Source organism: Gadus morhua, chromosome 4, assembly GCF_902167405.1.
Source record: "Gadus morhua chromosome 4, gadMor3.0, whole genome shotgun sequence".
In the NCBI taxonomy this organism is placed as follows: Eukaryota; Metazoa; Chordata; class Actinopteri; order Gadiformes; family Gadidae; genus Gadus; species Gadus morhua.
Window position 1 is genome coordinate 9,653,455 of NC_044051.1, and position 18,626 is coordinate 9,672,080.

The 18,626-nt window shown below is 40.5% G+C and overlaps 2 protein-coding genes across 3 annotated transcripts; both read right to left on the reverse strand.

Annotated features, from left to right (window-relative positions):
* Positions 1-1,581: 1,581 nt before the first annotated feature.
* On the reverse strand, positions 1,582-8,757 carry LOC115542819 (guanine nucleotide-binding protein subunit alpha-14-like). The gene is made up of 7 exons (XM_030355249.1): positions 8,637-8,757; positions 6,113-6,297; positions 5,723-5,877; positions 3,373-3,501; positions 2,459-2,588; positions 2,175-2,328; positions 1,582-1,813 (listed from the first exon to the last, which is right to left on the reverse strand). The coding sequence occupies exons 1-7, from the start codon at positions 8,755-8,757 to the stop codon at positions 1,623-1,625; spliced, it is 1,065 nt and encodes a 354-aa protein (XP_030211109.1). The 3' UTR covers positions 1,582-1,622.
* An 807-nt stretch (positions 8,758-9,564) lies between these two features.
* LOC115542817 (guanine nucleotide-binding protein G(q) subunit alpha) lies at positions 9,565-17,979 on the reverse strand. 2 transcript variants are annotated; one of them, XM_030355245.1, is made up of 9 exons: positions 17,884-17,979; positions 17,165-17,469; positions 16,694-16,877; positions 15,885-16,069; positions 13,772-13,926; positions 12,747-12,875; positions 11,799-11,928; positions 10,955-11,108; positions 9,565-10,870 (listed from the first exon to the last, which is right to left on the reverse strand). In XM_030355245.1, exons 3-9 carry the CDS (start codon positions 16,827-16,829, stop codon positions 10,680-10,682), a joined length of 1,080 nt encoding a protein of 359 aa, XP_030211105.1. In that variant the 5' UTR covers positions 16,830-16,877; positions 17,165-17,469; positions 17,884-17,979; the 3' UTR covers positions 9,565-10,679. The 2 variants fall into 2 exon arrangements, with proteins under 2 accessions (XP_030211105.1, XP_030211106.1); XM_030355246.1 differs by lacking the exon at positions 17,884-17,979 and having other exon boundaries at positions 17,165-17,798.
* Between the last annotated feature and the right edge of the window lie 647 nt (positions 17,980-18,626).

Here is an 18,626-nt window from a genome sequence, read left to right on the forward strand (position 1 = left end):
GATAGAAGAGTTGCCCAGTTGGTGACGTATTGTTTATTAGTGACGCGCATAAACATGGCGGAACGTGAACGTTTTACTCAATATAAAAGAATCAACCATCATATCACATACTTTACTATTGATTGACGTTGTAACCTTCTGGTGGCATCGACTTTGCTCAGTTTTAAACGTTGTGTATTGGTAAACCAGCTTTGGATAAGAGCAAGCGTATAGCCTTCCATATAGTTGCAATACAATGGGCTTCTCATAAATAAAAGCAAAAGGATAGGAGGCGATAGGCATCAAGGATTTAAAGGTGTGCAAACTTGAAACTGATCATACTAAGTTCTGTTTATTTCTGACTGTTTTATGCTGTTAAGAACTTTAAGATTCCGAACGCAGGTCGCTGTCAGGAACACGTGTGAGCGTCATCACTGACGAGACGTCTCGTTAATACAAGGCCTCAATCCTTCCTAAATGACCCAAATCCGGTCAAATCTCAACCAGCCAACCACTTCCTCCCAAAATAACCCAATCAAATTAATCAAAAACCCCAGTCAAACTGATCACTCAAAATTCCCAGTCAATGACATTTCTCAAAATCAACAGCAAACCAGTTCCTTCCAAAATTACATGTATCGAGGCAAATCCCAATCAGCCAATCGGATTGCTCAAAATCCCAAGTTTATCAGATCACTCAGATTCCCCAGCCAATAAGGTTGCTCGAAATCCACAGCCAATCAGATTGCTTGAACTCTCCAGACAAACCTCCTGAAATACCCGCATTCAGGCATATCCCAATCAGCCAATCAGTTCAAAATAGTACAATCAGACAATATATAAAATGAATGCTGACACTCCACTGATTCCAACAGTCCAAACTCTAGAGGCAAAAAACGATCAATAGCAAACAAACATAAAAACACCATAAACGTAAAATCAAGTGTCTTTGACCCATTTTGTAACTAAACTGTTTACAACCAATGTATATTAGTGTAGGGAGGGTTTCAGAGAAAAGAGGTAAATTGCGGAATTTCAGCAGAAATTAAATTCCCTCCACTTATGCTGTGTTCATGGACGGTTATATTGTAAAAGCTAAATTCACAACAATATTGTAATTTAATATTGTAAGCTGCATTAGATGATAAAAAATACTTTTAGATAATATCTATCCTATCAATTTTTCTCCTCTATGCAGGTCCCTATCTTTCCCCCTAGGCGTCATTAATAAATAAATGAAAGCAGTTAGTGCCTTCTTACAACTCCTCGGATAAGGCTGACTAAGGGCTTGGACTGCGAAGTATACGTCACACAACATAGACAAACCCGGAGGAGTTAACTCCCTCTGACTCCTTACACTAACTTCAGTAAGACCCATTAAGATGCTTTGAGACGGTGGTACTATTGAAAATGAATTCATTCATTTCACACTTTCTAAACCAAAATATTTTTTTGGTACAAAAAACTGCTTCCTTCTGTCGTCGAGTGGCCTCAGGCTTTGGCATGTTGTTACATTAATGAAACACATAATCAGCACTCTATTATCTGCAAGAAATTGCGCAATCTCCAAACACCCCCCCCCCCCCCCCCCCAACACCCCCCCCAAACAAATACAAAAAACGACTCCCAATCTTTCTCAGTCACTATGTTAAGTTGAATTGGTTGAAGTTGATCTTCATGACAATGTCTTGGACGTCAACGAAGATTCGTCGGATGTTCTCCGTGTCCGTGGCGCAGGTGAAGTGATGGTAGAGGGTCTTGATGTGGTCGGCGTGCTGGTCCGTATACATCTGTAGGATGAACTTCTTGGCTGCAGCAGCGTCTCCCCGGGGCCCTGGGTGAAAGAGTTGTAGACGACTTGTGAATGACGTAGAAGAGACAGCCGTTATTGACTACCGAAGCCAAGGCAACCAAGGCAATCGTAGGCAACCAAGGAGTTCTGGAGGCAGGTCTTCCCGCCTGCCAACCGCAGACTTTTTTATTAACATGACCTTATTACCAACTTGAAAAAAACATTGTCAGTTCTTGTTGTTGCATCCTATGTGACAAATCTTTAATTAAAATGTGGTTAATATTAAGTTTAATAATTTAGAAAAAGTGTGGTTCAGATAAATGGATGGATGGAGCAGCTGCTATTAAAAAAAGGACATATTGCAGTTTTAAATCCACATCATTGATTTGCGCGCATGTCAGACCTCTGAACGTGGGGAAATAATCCGCCAAGTTGGAATGCGGGATCTTTTCCTCCAGCAGGTCTGTTTTGTTGAGGAAGAGGATGAAGTGGGTCTCTTGGAAACAGGGGTTGGAGACAATAGTCCTGAATAAAGCTTTGCTCTCTTCCAGTCGATTCTGAGAGATCAAAAACAAGAAAATAGCTTGAAATCATCTATCAACAGCCAAGCTTCAGGACAGGATGAAAAGTATCATCGACCTCCTCTCTTCTTCAACATTTAAAATGAACACATGTCTTTGCCCTTACCTCCTTCGTATTTTCAAAGAGGACCTGGTCGTACTCGCTGAGGGCAACAAGGTAAATAACGGTGGTTACGGACTCAAAACAATGGATCCACTTCCTCCGCTCCGAGCGCTGGCCACCCACATCCACCATCCTGTATCAAAGGACCCATAGAAAAGAGGAATTTAGGTGGACCTAATTATGAATAATATACTCTGTTACAGTATGGGGTAAGGTGGGAACCCAAATGAGGTGCGCAATTAAATGGCCAAAAGACAAAATACCGAGCAAAAACGCCATTACTAGCCGTGCAACAGAACCACTTTCCGCCTGAATTCAATGAGACAAAAATTGTCCCATGGCCGAAGTATAGCGCTAAGATGTCGACGGAGCCTCACTGCCTAACAGTTCTCCCATGACTCCTGCACTGTTTGGGTTGTAGCTTCAAGGTCGAATGCACAAATTGTAAGTCGCTTTTGTGTGTCAGTGTGTTCAATGCGTATCAATGTTTGCTATATAATATACAAAGACAGAACACGCAGTTATAATTCCCATTGGCGCTATCATGACTGCTCATCTTTGCTTCAAATGAATCGCGTCTCCCAGCTCAACCCAGCTTCTAACGACGAAGCTGGGTTTAAAAGGTGTTTCAGTAGACAGCCTTTGCCATCACCTTCCCGGGCAAACACCGTCATCTGCTTTTTATCTAGCACATGTGGGCACTCGCTTTCATTTTCCAGGGAGTCGAACACCTGGTGTTTATAGTGTAGCTCTGACGGCTAGGTGGCTTGAGTTGGGGGGGGGGGGGGGGGGGGGCGCGGGTTCGGGAGAATAGTTTCATTCTGTTTTTCAGTTCTCGTTATGGTCAGGGTGGGGGGCATTGGACTGGACTAAAATGGACTTGAATGTGAAGTGGGACGTGGCCTGAAGGGACTTACCTGAAAATAGCTTTCTTCATGTCAAAGGGGTACTCTATGATACCCGTGGTGGGCACTCTGACTCGTAGAATGTCCTGCAGCGTGGGGACGTACGACGGAGCAGTGATTCTGTCCAAATCACTCAGGTAGCTGAAGAACAAACACATTAAACGACAGCGGACAGGGAAGTCTAGGGGTTACTTACTTCTCTAATTAAAAACACAGAAAGGAAAATTAAGGGAATGGAAATAAGGGAAGCTTAAAGGATGCTCATTTGTAGCCATGATTTTGCTGTGACAGTTTGGTATAAAGTATAAATATATAGCATTATATAATAAAATAAATACATTCATTTACATGTAACAATTGCAAACAAAGTTTGCACCTTAAATTCCATGCATAGAGCTGTCAAGCGATTAAAATATTTAATCGTGATCAATCGCATTAATGTCATAGTTAACTCGCAAATTATTTTTCTATGCTAAATATCCCTTGATTTTTTTGTCCCATAATTCTTCTCATTTTAATTATCTTATCAACATGGTGAAGTGCATCGGCTTGCCTTGTGCAAATGATTTTTTATTGATAACAACATTGGCATATACTGATCAAAACAGGACGATGCAAAAAAAGAGCCTATAGTGCAATTAAACGACTGCTTTGAACAAATGTCATTTGAAAATAGCAGTCAGGCTACTGCTTCTTTGTTTTGAGTGTTTTGTTTTTCTATTTTAAAACTTTCATGCAAATAAATGTCAGTTAATTCACTCTATTGCCCAATGAGTTTACAATATGCTGAGCCTACGGCCCACTGATGAAGCCCTTGTATTTGCAGTACTGTGAATGTCACAAACTGGGTGTCTCTGGTAAATCTTGCCATGATTTGAAATCCCAAGCGGCGCACATCACCCAGGGATGGTTATGCCGCCAGAGAGGCTATGGCGGCGCACTTGCACAGATGTGTTTTCTTCACAATAGGTGGCGCTAAAGAAAACAAACGGAGCTCTTCGAGGTGACCACTTTAAGGGCATTTTATTTAAGCTACTTTATGTATTTTTGTTACGTGCGTGGTTGTTGTCCTTGTGTTTTCCTCCGTGTCTCCCCTCTTGTTCTCTGTAGGTGTCTTGCCATTTGCTGTTCCAGCAGCATCGGCCAACCCCCTGTCCAATCTGAGCTGTCCATCCAATTAGTGTCATCAGGCCATTATAACCTGCAACTGTTTCTCGATTGTAACCCACTCCATTGTCTGTCTGTTTGTTTGATGTGTAGTGGCCAGTTTTTTAGTGTGTTCTTGGTACGCCACAGGGGTTTAGATGAATAGGGAAGATACCCATGGGTTTACACTACCATCCATACAAAGTTTTCGTGTGTTCAGGTTAGAAGCGGGGGCCGCGCTATGTATGTATTAGCCTAGGCTGCGTGCGTTCACTTGTAGTTGTCACTTTATTTTTGCTTTCTTTGATTAGGCTCCTCTTATAGTTCCCTATACCCCGTGCTTTTGTTCCTCCAGTCAGTTCGACGTCAATATGTGTTATGGTTCTCCTACTCCCCCTAGACATAAACAGCTTAAGACTTGGAGCCGTAACACTTTTACTACTTTTACAGATTTGCGTTCAACTATGATATCTGTCTTAAACTTAAAGGTTGGGTATGGAATTCTCTTTTTTGGTCATTTTTGCAAAATTACTTGAAATCCTTATCATAACCCACTTACAGCCACTGAGTTAGAAGTACTGACATGAAAATTAAACAAGTCAATCATCTGTGGAACGGCCTGGGCTCGAAAAACTCCAGCCAATGATTTCCAGAACCACTGAGTGGCATTGGACAGTAAGTATGTCAATCAAACGGTCATACTGCACTCCCCCTCCTCCGCTCCCCGCGCGTGACCCCTTCGTGCACGTACTCAAAGCTTGTGATCCAGAGCAAGCTTCTGTTTGTTGTTATCCTGTGATAGCTACTGGAGCTAGCTAACTCGCTAATCCACATTTGGACCTAGCACTAGAAGACAACCCTAAACTCCAACCGAGCTAGCCTGGCTCGCTCTCGCGCATCTGTGTTTGCGCTCGTGCATGATTGCGCGTCCACGTACTTGGAATGGGTGGAGTTAGAGTCAGCGTTGAAGGAGAGGGGGTAGGACCATTTGAGTTGTGTATTTTCAAAATCTGCTGGCGTTTCGCAAATCCCATACCCAACCTTTAAGTGTGACTATCTATGGCAATACACACCACTTTATATGTATACACACTGTATACGTGTATGCGCACACACACACACACACACACACACACACACACACACACACACACACACACACACACACACACACACACACCATTCTCATTTCCATGACATGGTTATTAAAACTCACTATTCAGCGGAGTCAGAGAGCTGGAATTCCCTCCTGCGTTGGAAGCCTCTGCGGACCCCCTGGTCGCTCCACACCTTGCGGATGGCGTCCACCTGCCAGAGCTCCAGAGCAGACACCTGGTCTACTTGGAGCTGGCTCAGCCTCTCCGCCAGGACCTGGCATACACACAGACTATAAACCTACAGGCTGAGAGATCAAGATTATCATCAAGCGTAGCGTTATCCTGGTCTACCGCAACGCAATTTCCGTTCTCTAACTTCCTGACCTATGAGCTGTGTACATGGGATTACAGTCCCTGGAGCAATAATAATAATATAATTGTTAGTGCATGTGTGCGTAAGTGGGAGCCTGAGTATGTGCATTTGACGAAGAATTACAAAAGTATCTCACAATGTTATTGCCGTCATAGTAGTCGATGTGTAACATCCCCATTGCGCTAATCAGTGCCTGGATGGCAGTGACCATGTTCTGAAACACGAGACGAGCAAAGCCTCTTCTCTCCGCCTCTGTGTATCCAGATCCATGGATGATTCTCATCTGCTTGATGAAAGTGCTCTTCCCACTTTCCCCGGTCCCTGGGCACATCAGAGAAATACGGAAGACAAAACATGGACAAGGATCAAAGTGCGCCCGAAATAGGACGTTTGGACATATATGCATATGCGTACTACACACACACACACACACACACACACACACACACACACACACACACACACACACACACACACACACACACACACACACACACACACACACACACACACACGCACACACGCACACACACATTAGATATGCTTATCTATAACAAACGTAACAGGTCACTTAGATCCACTGACACTGGCCAGTTGGTTGTGCCTATAGTCAGGTCTAGGCAGGGTGAAATGGCATTTAGCCATTGTGTTGTCCACCAAGTACCACCAGAAATGAAATCTGCCCCTTCTGTAACAACTTTTAAAAATAAATTAAAAACCCATTTATTTTCTCTTGCTCAATTAATCTTGTTTTTCGTTTCGTTTTATTCAGTTGATACTTGAATAATTATGTATATGACTATTTTTTATTTGTTTATTTATCTATATGTATATATACATTTCCATACTTTCCATTTATTTATTTTTTTTAAAGCACTTTGAATAACCAGTTTGTCTGATACAGTGTTATACCAGGGGCGTTTCTAGGTTTCTGAAACATCCGGGGCTTAGCCCAAGAGGGAATAGGACAGTGCAAATTTTGTTGTTTACTTTATTGCGCATGCAAAAATATAATTCATAATGCTTTACCTAAATAAACAAAATAGGCAGGTAATTATAGCTTTGAATAGCTACCTGACTGCTGCTTAGACATCTAAAGTTCCATTCAAGTTATTTCAGAGTAAATTGAATACAAGTGAGACAGACCTTACATTACCTATATCAGGGGTGTCAAACTCATTTTCACAAAGGGCCACTCTATGATGAAATGATAAACCACACTAATTATTAGTTTGCTGGCATGCCTTCTTTTTAATCCAGAAAGTAAAAACAAAATATCTATGAATATATTGTGTACAACCTGCGTACAGGGTCATATAGGCTAGGTTTCATTTCAACATTTTGGGGGACAGATTATAGGTTGGGGGTATGGGGGTGCTCCCCCAGAATTTTTTGAGTGTCAAACACTTAATTTCCTGCATTCTGGTGGATTTTTATTCATCTATCTGTGCCTTTTCTGCATCATTTTATAGTGGAATTTTCTTTTTTTCTGTGAAGGAAAAGACAACATTCAGGTTCCTAAAGAAACAACTATTATGGAATGTAATGCAGTAAGGCTCTCAGGCATCCTGGATTTTTCAAAACTTAAAACATATCACATGTTTTGGGTATTTCTTTTTTAGGAATCATGACTCAGCACCAGTGTTAACTATTTTTTACACTTAACATTGGTAATGAAATGAAAGCCACCATTGGAATTGAAAAGGGTGGGCAGCTAGCTAGTTAGCTAAATTGTAACTTAAGGCAAAAGTTGGAAACAAATCATGTTAGCATTCATCCTTAGACAATTGACACAATCAGTCATCAATATTGGCATGCTATTAAGCCTCATAGATTGGCCTTTTTACAGCCCACAGAAAACTGACATATTTTCTTCAATGCAAGTTCATCAATTCATGGCTTAAAATCTTGAGCAGTAGAACCGAAATTCCTAGCAGTAAGCTACGCAAGAGTCCTAACAAATGGGAGCATGTGCGACGTGCGGATATGGCACAGGCTCTGCATGCAGCAAAAAATATTAAAAAATAAAATAAAAATTATAATAATCTTTTTTTTTTTTTTTTTTTTTACAAAAAAAAGATTCGGGGCTAATCAAATTAGATCCAGGGCTTTAGCCCCGAATAAAACATCCTAGTGACGCCACTGTGTTATACAAATACATTTGACTTTGACATTGACTTTGACTCACGCGTACGCCTCGAGAGGGCAATAATTGATTTATAAGTGAAAGCTTTACTTAGCCTATCAAATCATCATTATATAGCCAACCAACATAGTGTTGGTTGGCAAAAATAAAATGTAACAATGCCCATAAAATGAGCCTCTATAAGAAGTTGTCTTCGCATATTTGTTATGCAAAATCATATCAGCTGTCCAGGTTGATATGATCTTGCCTTCTTGATAGTTACTCTATATTTCGGGTTAGTAGGCTAGTTATTGGTCTCTACGAATATTCGATTGATTTTGCATAATTGCATTTATTCGCATTGACCATTGTATTTCACATTAATAAAATTATATCATTTAAATATATAAAATATTCAAATAAAGTTTCATCTAGATTCTAAGACGCATTAGTTCATCAGTCAATGCGTGGAAGTCAACCAGTCCAAAATGTGATGGGCGACCACTTCAATTAGCGGAGCCCACGGCAGACTTACCTAAGAGAAGCAACTTTATTTCACGGCGGGATTTCTCTTCATCACGACGAAGCATTCTTTGTATTTCAACATGTATCCTGTGTTGTTCCTTTTGTTGAGTAGACATACAACATTCGTCCATTTTAAACGGTAGAGTGCTGCTGAGGGGTTGGTATTGATAGTATATTGTTAAAGTAATGTCACAGCTAACAAGATGCCTAGATATTTCAACTGAAGCGTCCAAGAAAAGCGTCCTCGAGGTGGGTGAAACATTTACGTCAATAATGAATACAAATTTATTAAAAAAAACGGCAGGTGTATTTCACATTCCTTGGTTTATAGGCGGGGAAATGGGCAGTCCTTGGCATGGAGGTATGTGTTAACAGGTAGTCTGGGAGAGGAGGTTCAGGTATTAAAGCGTTATCACGGCCTACTAGAAAGCAATTTCCAGACGTATGAACAATCTACGCCACTTAACAGGCTCCGGGGCAATACGACAAGAATTACAACAACATCAAAGACAAGGAGAATAAATGTGCCGTTTTTACAAAAAATTGACAAAACAATAACCGAATCATTTAAAGGAAACGGATATCCCTTAACCGGAAGTCTATTCTCTCGCCAATAACGCCTATTACTATATGAGGTGGTCGATTGTCAGTTAATATGCGAACAATTCAATTGGCGTAACTTCAGCTACGTGATGAATAGGCAACACCCTTTCATTTGTGAGATACAGCCAGATATGCACCCCCTGCTGTTTGTAACATTTGAAAGAAAACGTGAAAAACCTGCCAATCACTATTGTTATAACTTATGGCTATACTTTATATGTTATGGCTATAGGATTAGAGGAAGTTTTTGCAAATAGTCTATAGCAAAATATCAGTCCATTCATACCATAATGGATAAAAATCTGTTGAACTTTAATGAAACATTTGAATCAAAATTGAAATATACCCATTTTTTATTTAAAAGGTGTATTACTTAAACAAATAAGACACTTGCCATGTAACAAAGGCCACGTAGTACTAAAAACATTTAGATTTGACTTTATTCATTCCCTTTTTCACCATTCGCCGCCTTATTTATGATTACACAATAAAAGTCAGCTTTATCTTCAGTTCCTTCCAACACTCAGGAATTATACATATTTAAAAGGCACAAGATATTATTGGTATGTACTGTTTCAAACGACAATATAAGAACAGTGTCATGCGGCGACATCAATCATTTTAGCTTTAGATATGTTTTTAGACTGGAAATACAATCCTGCTTTTAAAAAGAAATTACTTTGTAAAGATTATACTTGGCAATACAATCAGTGATAATTATTATAACTTAAATACTCATGGGTTGAGCTTACTGTTTTCACAACGCATCGACGAAATACTTTGAAGTAAAGTAAAAATAAATTCATCAAATCTGATATCCAACAGTAAAAGTAACACATATAATGCAGCACAAAAACCAACAGTAAAAACAAAATAAAAAATGTGTACAATGTGCAAATCAATACCTGTACGCAAGTGAATGTGTTATAAGCAATAATAACTCAACAAATAGAAAAATTAAATCATTTAAATATACCCAAAGATACAAAAATAAACGTAACCAACTTAGGTTAGCGGTGTGTGGCGCTGCACAGCAGTTAAATCTACGTACTGGGGTTACATTTTGGATGTGTGCAACCTGTTCGCAAAATAATAAAAAGAACAATTATATATATATATATATATATATATATATATATATACATATATATATATATATATTTGTTCTAGTGTTCATTTATAAAGTCGTACACTGGAATTCTCTCCCTCTAAAAAGGACTTTGTGGGTCACAGTGCACCGTACCTATGTCCCCAGTAAGAGGGACCATACTGAATGATTATTAGGATATACTTCTTCATCAGAGTCGACTTCATCAGGGGAGAGGCGGGGCGGTGCAGTCACTGGGCCAGGTTATGCTGTGAGTTCCTCCCGTCACTGGTGGCCATATTCTACTTATTAAAGTTAGCAGTAGAGTAAGTCAACTCTCTTCCCCCCCCCACCCCCCCAAGCTCACACTAGATTGTACTCCTCCAGGTTCTTCTGCAGGATGTAGTCTTTGACCGCGTGGAAGACAAAGCGAATGTTATCCGTGTCCGTGGCGCAGGTGAAGTGGGAGTAGATGATTTTGGAGGGCTCTGGGTTCAGGTTATCAAACATCTTCAGGATGAAGTCCCTCCCTGCCAAGATGTCTCGTGGTGGGCCTGGGACATTGGAGAGCAGAGATAAGTTGAATAACAGTACAATTGACACTTATTTCTTTGCCAATTTCTATCACGATGACTCACCGTCATATTCAGGGAAGTAGTCGACCAAATGAGAGAAGAGGATTTTCTCCTCGAGCAGATCAATCTTATTCAGGAACAGGATGACTGATGAGTTCTTGAACCACTGGTAGGTTATTATCGTCTGAAATAAGGCTTTGCTCTCCTCCATTCGATTCTTGAAAAAAAAAAACATAATAAGAAATATAAATAAAAAAACATTTCAGAATGATTTGAATCGTCAACAAGGATCAGATATTAAACAGCAGTACTTACAGGAGTGTGTCTGTATGCATTATCATACACACACGCACACACACACACACACACACACCTTTTCAACAGACTCAATGTAGTGTCTCAAGGGCTCCCCCTGCAGGAATGCAGCGCATACTACCACATAGCAATGAACACCACCACGTTGTAATGCCATGTTTGAGTCAGTGTGTAAACGTCAACATGCAGAAGGGGAAGGCCAGGAAGAGGAAAGGTACAGAAATCCAGAGTAATTTGGGTACAGCTTCAAGTGACTCTTTATTGTGATTGATCTCCTTACCAGACACAGCAGATACAAAGATAGATCAGTAAGATCCAAGATTGCTTGGATGCTTTTGTCTCCGAATGAGGGTGTTGAAACTGTTAAAGCGGGGTATACCGATTCTGTTTTCTGTCTTGATTACAACGCCCGAATAGAAATACGATTTCTCGTGTATCACATGATGTTGTGTGCATGATTACAACAAGTACATCTGCACTCGGAATCTCAGCCAGGGCCAACATGTCCGGGCAGCAATCAAATATTGCCCGGGGATGTATGACGATCCTGGTAAACGGCATGAGGTTGAAGAAATTAGGCCCCGCTCCTCACCACGTTGTCCGATTCCACCAGGACCTGGTCGTACTCGCTGAGGGCCACCAGGAACATGATGGAGGTGACCTTCTCAAAACAATGGATCCACTTCCTCCTCTCCGAACGCTGGCCGCCAACATCCACCATTCTAGGAGGGCCCAGGACAACATTCAGCACATAAGAACACCAAAAGGGGACAGTAGAGGTTTGTGAATGTGACCATAGACTCCTTAAAAGGTGACATTTTATACCACCAGGTGTGTGTATGTGAATAGCCGTTACAAGCAGTTTTGAAAATCTGCCTCTTCTGACATCACAAGTGGGCGTGTCCGCCTAGATGTATGCTGGATAGATCAGTCTACCAGGCTACCCAGTGGACTGTAGCAAACATTGCACATCTATCCCTCATACATCTAGGTGGACACGTCCACTTGTGATGTCAGAAGACGCCGATATTCAAAACTGCTTGTAACGGCTATTCACACTGGTGGTATAATATGTCACCTTAAACCAGACGCATCAAGACCATAACGATTTCCAGTGTTTGGAGACAAGGCCTGAAGGAGCAGGTTGTTGGGTTTGGAAGCATCTTGCTCAAGATTGCCTACAGGTGGACTATGGACATTAGGGATCGAACCAAGAACCTTTCAATTAGGGGGGATCGAACACACCAGCCACTACCCCAACCACAATATAATTGATTACAAATAGCATAACATTTTTTAAATACCTTTAAAATATCTACTGCAGGGAAAATGTTTTCTGAACATAGATGTATACGGCAATCACTAGTGTTGCCAAGGACACCCCAAACAAATAATAACACAAATATGTATTATTTTGAAATGACTGTACCAATCTCCAGTCCGCCCCCCCAGCCCTGATGCTGAAGCAACGGGGGCTTGAATAGGAGCTTGTCGAACAAGGTCAGTTCAACCTTAAAAAACCTAACTTTCAAAGGCTTACCTGAAAACCACATCCTGCAGGTCAAAGGGGTACTCTATTATACCCGTGGTGGGCACTCTGACCCGGAGTATGTCCTGCTGGGTCGGCACATAGCCCGCGTCCGCGATACGATCCAATGCATTCAGATAGCTGGTGCACATGGGAAGGAAGAAATGTACTTATTTAGCATATGGTTAAGCAGTATAATATGGCATTTTAGGAAGTGAAATTATCTGTGCCTGAAATTATCAAATACATTCAAAGGCACCATAGAGAATTGCCTTTCTTGACAACAATAAAAGGAGCGGAACTCACGCACCATGTAGCCAATGCAACAATACGTTTTTATTACATAAAAGGGTAAAGTGCTAACCAAAGTGTGTGCAAAATGTTTTCAGTCCCATTCAGACCATCCTCAGTGCAAACATACAAAGGTAAAAGATTTCTTTATATAGACTACGCCTAGTTGGTGGCAGACATGTCAATCAAAAGGTCAGGTAGGTTCACTAGACATTTTAAAAGGCACCGCTCACCTACTTTCACTTTTCTCGACCACATACATGGCCAAGCTCAAGCCTGAAATCAACCCTATCAGGCCTGCATTTATATGCCTTTATATGTAGCATCTAATGCGAATCGAGTGTAGGATCTGTTAATATACCTTTATATAGTATATTATGGTTTTGTTGTATAGTACCCTGTTTATAAACCTATACATAGTATATTATGGTGTTGCAGAGTACCCTGTTTATATACCTCTATATAGTATATAACGGTGTTGTATAGGACCCTCTTTATGTACCTTGATACAGTATGTTATGGTATTCTATAGTATCCTATTTATACCGCTATATGTTATATCAATGTATAGTATTCTGTGCATGCCTTTGGCTACTGGTAGAGTTTTTTAATTCACTCAGTCCTTCCGTGTTTCTAAACTGTCACATTGGGGTTCTGGACTGGATCACATTTCAGCTCACTCGGTAAGTGCCGGAAATTTGCCTAGGATAAGAAGTCGATTTTCTCTTCATCATTTTGCAACTCACTATTTGGTGGAGTCTGAAAGCTGGTATTCCCTCTTTCGTCCGTAACACTCAAGAATGCCCTGGTCGCTCCACAGGCTCTTGATGGCTTCCACGTATGGATGGTTAAACGTTGAGACCTTTTCCACATCCACCATGCAGACAGCCATGGCATGGCCCTGAAATAAAGACAAATAGGACAATACGTGTTGATTAGGAATGCGGGTACAGAACTAAAAGCCTAAATAAGTACAGTGAATTCAGAAAATATTCAGACAACTTCAGATACAAAATATGCGTACTGGGGATTCACAAAGTATTCAGACAACTTCATAACCTAAATATACGTACAGTGGATTCACAAAGTATTCAGACAACTTCATAACCTAAATATAAGTACAACTGATCCAAAAAATAATCAGGTATGTTGTTGTACATGAATCTACAGCATCCAGTAATAACTGATGGTGTGTGTGTGTGTGTGTGTGTGTGTGTGTGTGTGTGTGTGTGTGTGTGTGTGTGTGTGTGTGTGTGTGTGTGTGTGTGTGTGTGTGTGTGTGTGTGTGTGTGTGTGTGTGTGTGCGTGTGTGTGTGTGTGTGTGTGTGTGCGGAAACAGTTATACAGCATAACTGGTGAGTGTAACGAGTGTTTTTGGTTTAGCATTGCCCAGGGTTTGCTCATCGGTGTCTGGCGTCATTAACAACTTGCATAAAATCTGAGCGGGCATCGGTAGCATTCTGATGTAGATAAACAATTTGGGTTGTACTGTTTTTTTTTATGAGATGTTGTTCCCAGAAGGGAGCTTGAATGTGACTCAGAGGTATTTGTCCGACAGTTATTTCTTTGTTGGACTGCTTTGAATAGGTGCGTCTAAATCACTGTGTCGCCCAGTATTTCCGTGTTTGTGTTTTACTTGATTTGTTGGAGTTGGCTCTTTTGCAACTACACCTTGGAGCTAAGAGATTAAAGCTATTTGGAAGAAGGCAGTTTTTCTCAGCATTAAGACTGATCATTGTCATTTTATTAAATATGTAGTTGCATCACAAGGAAAAGTACAGGAATGCATGTGTCAACATTTCAGTTGTCATATGATGTCATCCATCCTCTTTATGAAAATCTTTCCTCAAAAAATGTAGAATGATGCATTCAAGCAATACTTTTTTTTGGAAAAATTTCCCTATTTGTAATCGAATATTACCAGCCACAACTCCTCACACTGTTTCAAGGACACCATCTTGTTCCCCTTTGTATATATAGTATATTATAGTGTGCTATAGAACGTTGTCCTCCGACAACGAGAGAGATAAAACCTGCGATGGCGCATCTCGCAGTGCTTTGATCATATACCCAGCATCAGGATGCCTCGATGAGATTAACATCGTATCATTACGATTGTCAGGCCTATCGAGATGTGTACAATGGACAAAGTGAATTGGCCTGCATAGTTTAGTTCGGCTACATACCCTATTTCTGTAATGCAATGTAAGGACGTAATATAATATGGTATGGTATAGTAGGATGGTACAGTATGATATGGTTTATTAGTATAGGATAGTGTAGTGCTGTATAATAGGATATGGTTTATTAGTATAGTATAGTCTAGGGTGGTATAGTATGACATTTTAGTACAGTAATGTATAGTGTGTAGTGTGGTATAGTATGATACGGTATATTATTATTAGTACTATACTATATTAGTATAGTATGATATAGTGTAATGCTGTACAGTATACGATTTATTAGTATAGTATGGTATAATGTAATTCTGTATAGTATATGGTTTATTAGGATAGTATGGTATAATGTAATTCTGTATAGCATATGGTTTATTAGGATAGTATGGTATAATGTAATTCTGTATAGTATATGGTTTATTAGGATAGTATGGTATAATGTAATGCTGTATAGTATATGGTATATTACGATAGCATTGTATAACGTAGTGCTGTATAGTATATACAGCACGTAGCTACTGTGTAGTGTTTCACTCTCTCCTTTCAAATGTATGAAAGAGTTGGCAGTAGCGCAGCGGCCGAGAGCTGGCGCTTACTAGACCCGTGACATTATAATTCAATTGCTGTATGCCATAACAAGGGGACGACGCCAGGGACGCAGAACCGAAAGAAGAAGGATCACCTCATTGTGCTGGTACTTGTACGGGATCTGGAGTGCGCTCATGGCGTGGATCATCGTCTGCATGGCCGTGAAGATGTTCTGGTAGACCAGCCGGGTGTAGCTCCTCTTGTCTTCCTCTGTATACCCAGAGCCGTGGATGATCCGCATCTGTTTGATGAATGTGCTCTTCCCACTCTCGCCAGTCCCTGAGTGGAAGTGAGGGATGCTGTTATTACACTAACCGACGAGACACTTCTTTAATCCAGAGTGAATGCAGGGGCCGGTCGTTAAAGGGGGCATCTGGTTTACGCAGGGTTTACCAGGTACAGATGAAGACAAAAGGGGTGAATCTAACTCCAAACGTTTCAGCCTATGGATTATATTTGAGTTAATACACGCGGGTGTGTCAACGAGTTACTAAACCAGTTCTGTTAATGATATTAATTGGCACTTCCGATTTTGTTTGACGAAGACAAGCATTTTGTTTTGAACACTGAGTAATGCTCCGTTTAGCGTTAGTCAATAATTTCTGAAGACTAGTTCTGGCCATGGGTCTTTAGGGGGCCGGTTCAGGCCGTGCCCCCCGTTGGATGCCTTATATGCACAAAGTCCACAGCGTCTTGTATTGCATTTTCTCCTTAGAAAATGCAATACAAACTGTATATTTATCACAATTCCATTCTTTACACAGCACAAATCATTTGAAACATAATTACACACTTTGAATGCATTGGGAAGTGAAAGCATGGAATCATATCGTAAACAAACAGAAACAAATACAAAAACAACAACCACCAAAAAACGTCTGCGTAGGGTTGTAATTTCTTTACCCAGCAAGAGGAGTTTGAATTCCCTTCGGGAGTCCTTCTTGTCCCGGCGGAGCTGCCTTTCAATCTCATAATTGATCCTACGTGCTTCCTTCGCCTCCTCGCCGAGGCAGCAGGCCCCCACAGAAGCCAGAGTCATAACTTTTGGAAACAGTTCACTAGTTGGATGAGGTAGTGGGGCCTGTTACTGTTGGTTGGAATGTTGGTTCAATCAGATACAGCAAATAGTTCACACACATGCGATTATATGCAGAGATATGTAGGCTTACTGGTTGTTGATATTTTTTTTTACTCGCAGTGCAATAAAAAAATGATTGCGTAAAATATGCTGAAGAAAAGAATACATGGTGGTAGTAGTAACGTTAAGCCTGCGTCGTTTCTATTGTAATGGTTGCGTGTATACTGTGGTGATCAGCGGTCAAAGGATATTGTTTCAACCGGAGCAACAAGTAAAAGAGTAACAAAATATTTTACCCTGAGAACCGAGTCCGGGCGTGGTGATCTGAATATGGCGGACTTTTACTTCATATGGCTCCTAATTAGCAAAATCATTCTCCGACACATGAAAAAACACACGGAAAATACGGATCCCACTTCGTTGTATGTCTATCCTTCCTGGTTTTGGTGCAGAACCACCATGGCTCTCTGCTGTGGTCTCCTTTACAGCTTTCTCCTTCTCTCGCGTCCCCGTTCGGGATTGAAATCCTATCCCAGTCCAACAGCTCGGGTCTCGGTGAAGCCCCGGACCATGTGACGTTGAGAGGCGGTGGGGCTGTGCTCTGATGGGAAAACACCAGGATGGGTTTGTCTATAGAAACGTTCTTGTAAACACATTTCCGGTGCTGAACAGTTCAACCCTGCGAGAAAGGCTGCTAAACGCTGGGAAAAACAACCTGACCCTTCCTGCACTATCTGCGACCATGTACACTTAATCAAACGCAATGCGTTATGCAAATTAGTATAACACATCACAAACGACTTCAACCGTTAAAGAGTATGCTATATTACTCAAAATTAAGTCAAATAGAAAGCGTATAACAAGTCATAAAAGTGTTTTATGACCTGCCAATATGTGTATAAATTGGAAAAACCCATTGCGAATTGGCCCCCTCATAAATCTCATGGTCATTCTGCAGTTCAAATACAGCCCAGGAAACGTTTGATTAAATGTTGCACCGTCTGTATTTACTCACTTGTAGCAGGAACTGAAGACTTGAGAAAGACGTCGACGAAAAAACACCATTGCTAGACACCATTGCTAGACCAGACGCACACTTCCTCAATATTGCCTTTCAAAAGTTTTAATAGACTGAAAATAGGCAACATTCAGCAAAAATACAATAACAAAGAAAACTAAGCCAATGATTGTATATGATTTAATCACAGTAAGGCATGTACATGAACAAAAAAATAATAATTTGTAAAGTGATAATATATGATAATGGGAAAATATCACAAGACTTCCTTTTCTGGCCCGGTCTCTTTCAAAGAGGCAATGGTGACCAAATTATCTTATAATACTGATTATTTACACCTTTGCATCAGCTTCCTGTCCTTCAATGCAAAACAAATGATTTTTTATCAGTTTGTCTTCAATTTGCTAAGCATAATACTCCCAAACAAAAAGCCCATGTATTACAGTATTGCTCAGTCGCTTTGGTACATTTCTCAGATCAGAATTGAAATTCTCAAAACTACCTGTTCAATCTTCACATCATTGTGTCGTTTGTGCACATCAAAAAAGCAGTTTCTCATTTCTGTGAACAAGTTGCAAATGCTTTGGTACATTCATGCAAATGATTATGTACAATTATCTGCTCTTTCCTACATTATCAATTGCTTATGTCATGTTGATCAAAATGTATTGTATTGTATTGTATCTATTGAATAGTCTCACCCCCACAAGATTTGGGCCTTAGTTCATTGCATAAGTCTT

Coding starts and splice junctions, on each gene's coding strand:
- LOC115542819 (XM_030355249.1), bottom strand. CDS start 8,757: ATGGACGAATGTTGTATGTCTACTCAACAAAAGGAACAACACAGGATA. Junction 2,589..3,372: donor ATGAAGAAAGCTATTTTCAG/GTAAGTCCCTTC, acceptor CCTTTGATACAG/GATGGTGGATGTGGGTGGCC. Junction 1,814..2,174: donor TTATTTCCCCACGTTCAGAG/GTCTGACATGCG, acceptor TCTTTCACCCAG/GGCCCCGGGGAGACGCTGCT.
- LOC115542817 (XM_030355245.1), bottom strand. CDS start 16,829: ATGACTCTGGCTTCTGTGGGGGCCTGCTGCCTCGGCGAGGAGGCGAAG. Junction 13,927..15,884: donor ACAAGTACCAGCACAATGAG/GTGATCCTTCTT, acceptor TCTTTATTTCAG/GGCCATGCCATGGCTGTCTG. Junction 11,109..11,798: donor TGGTGGAATCGGACAACGTG/GTGAGGAGCGGG, acceptor TTTTTTTTCAAG/AATCGAATGGAGGAGAGCAA.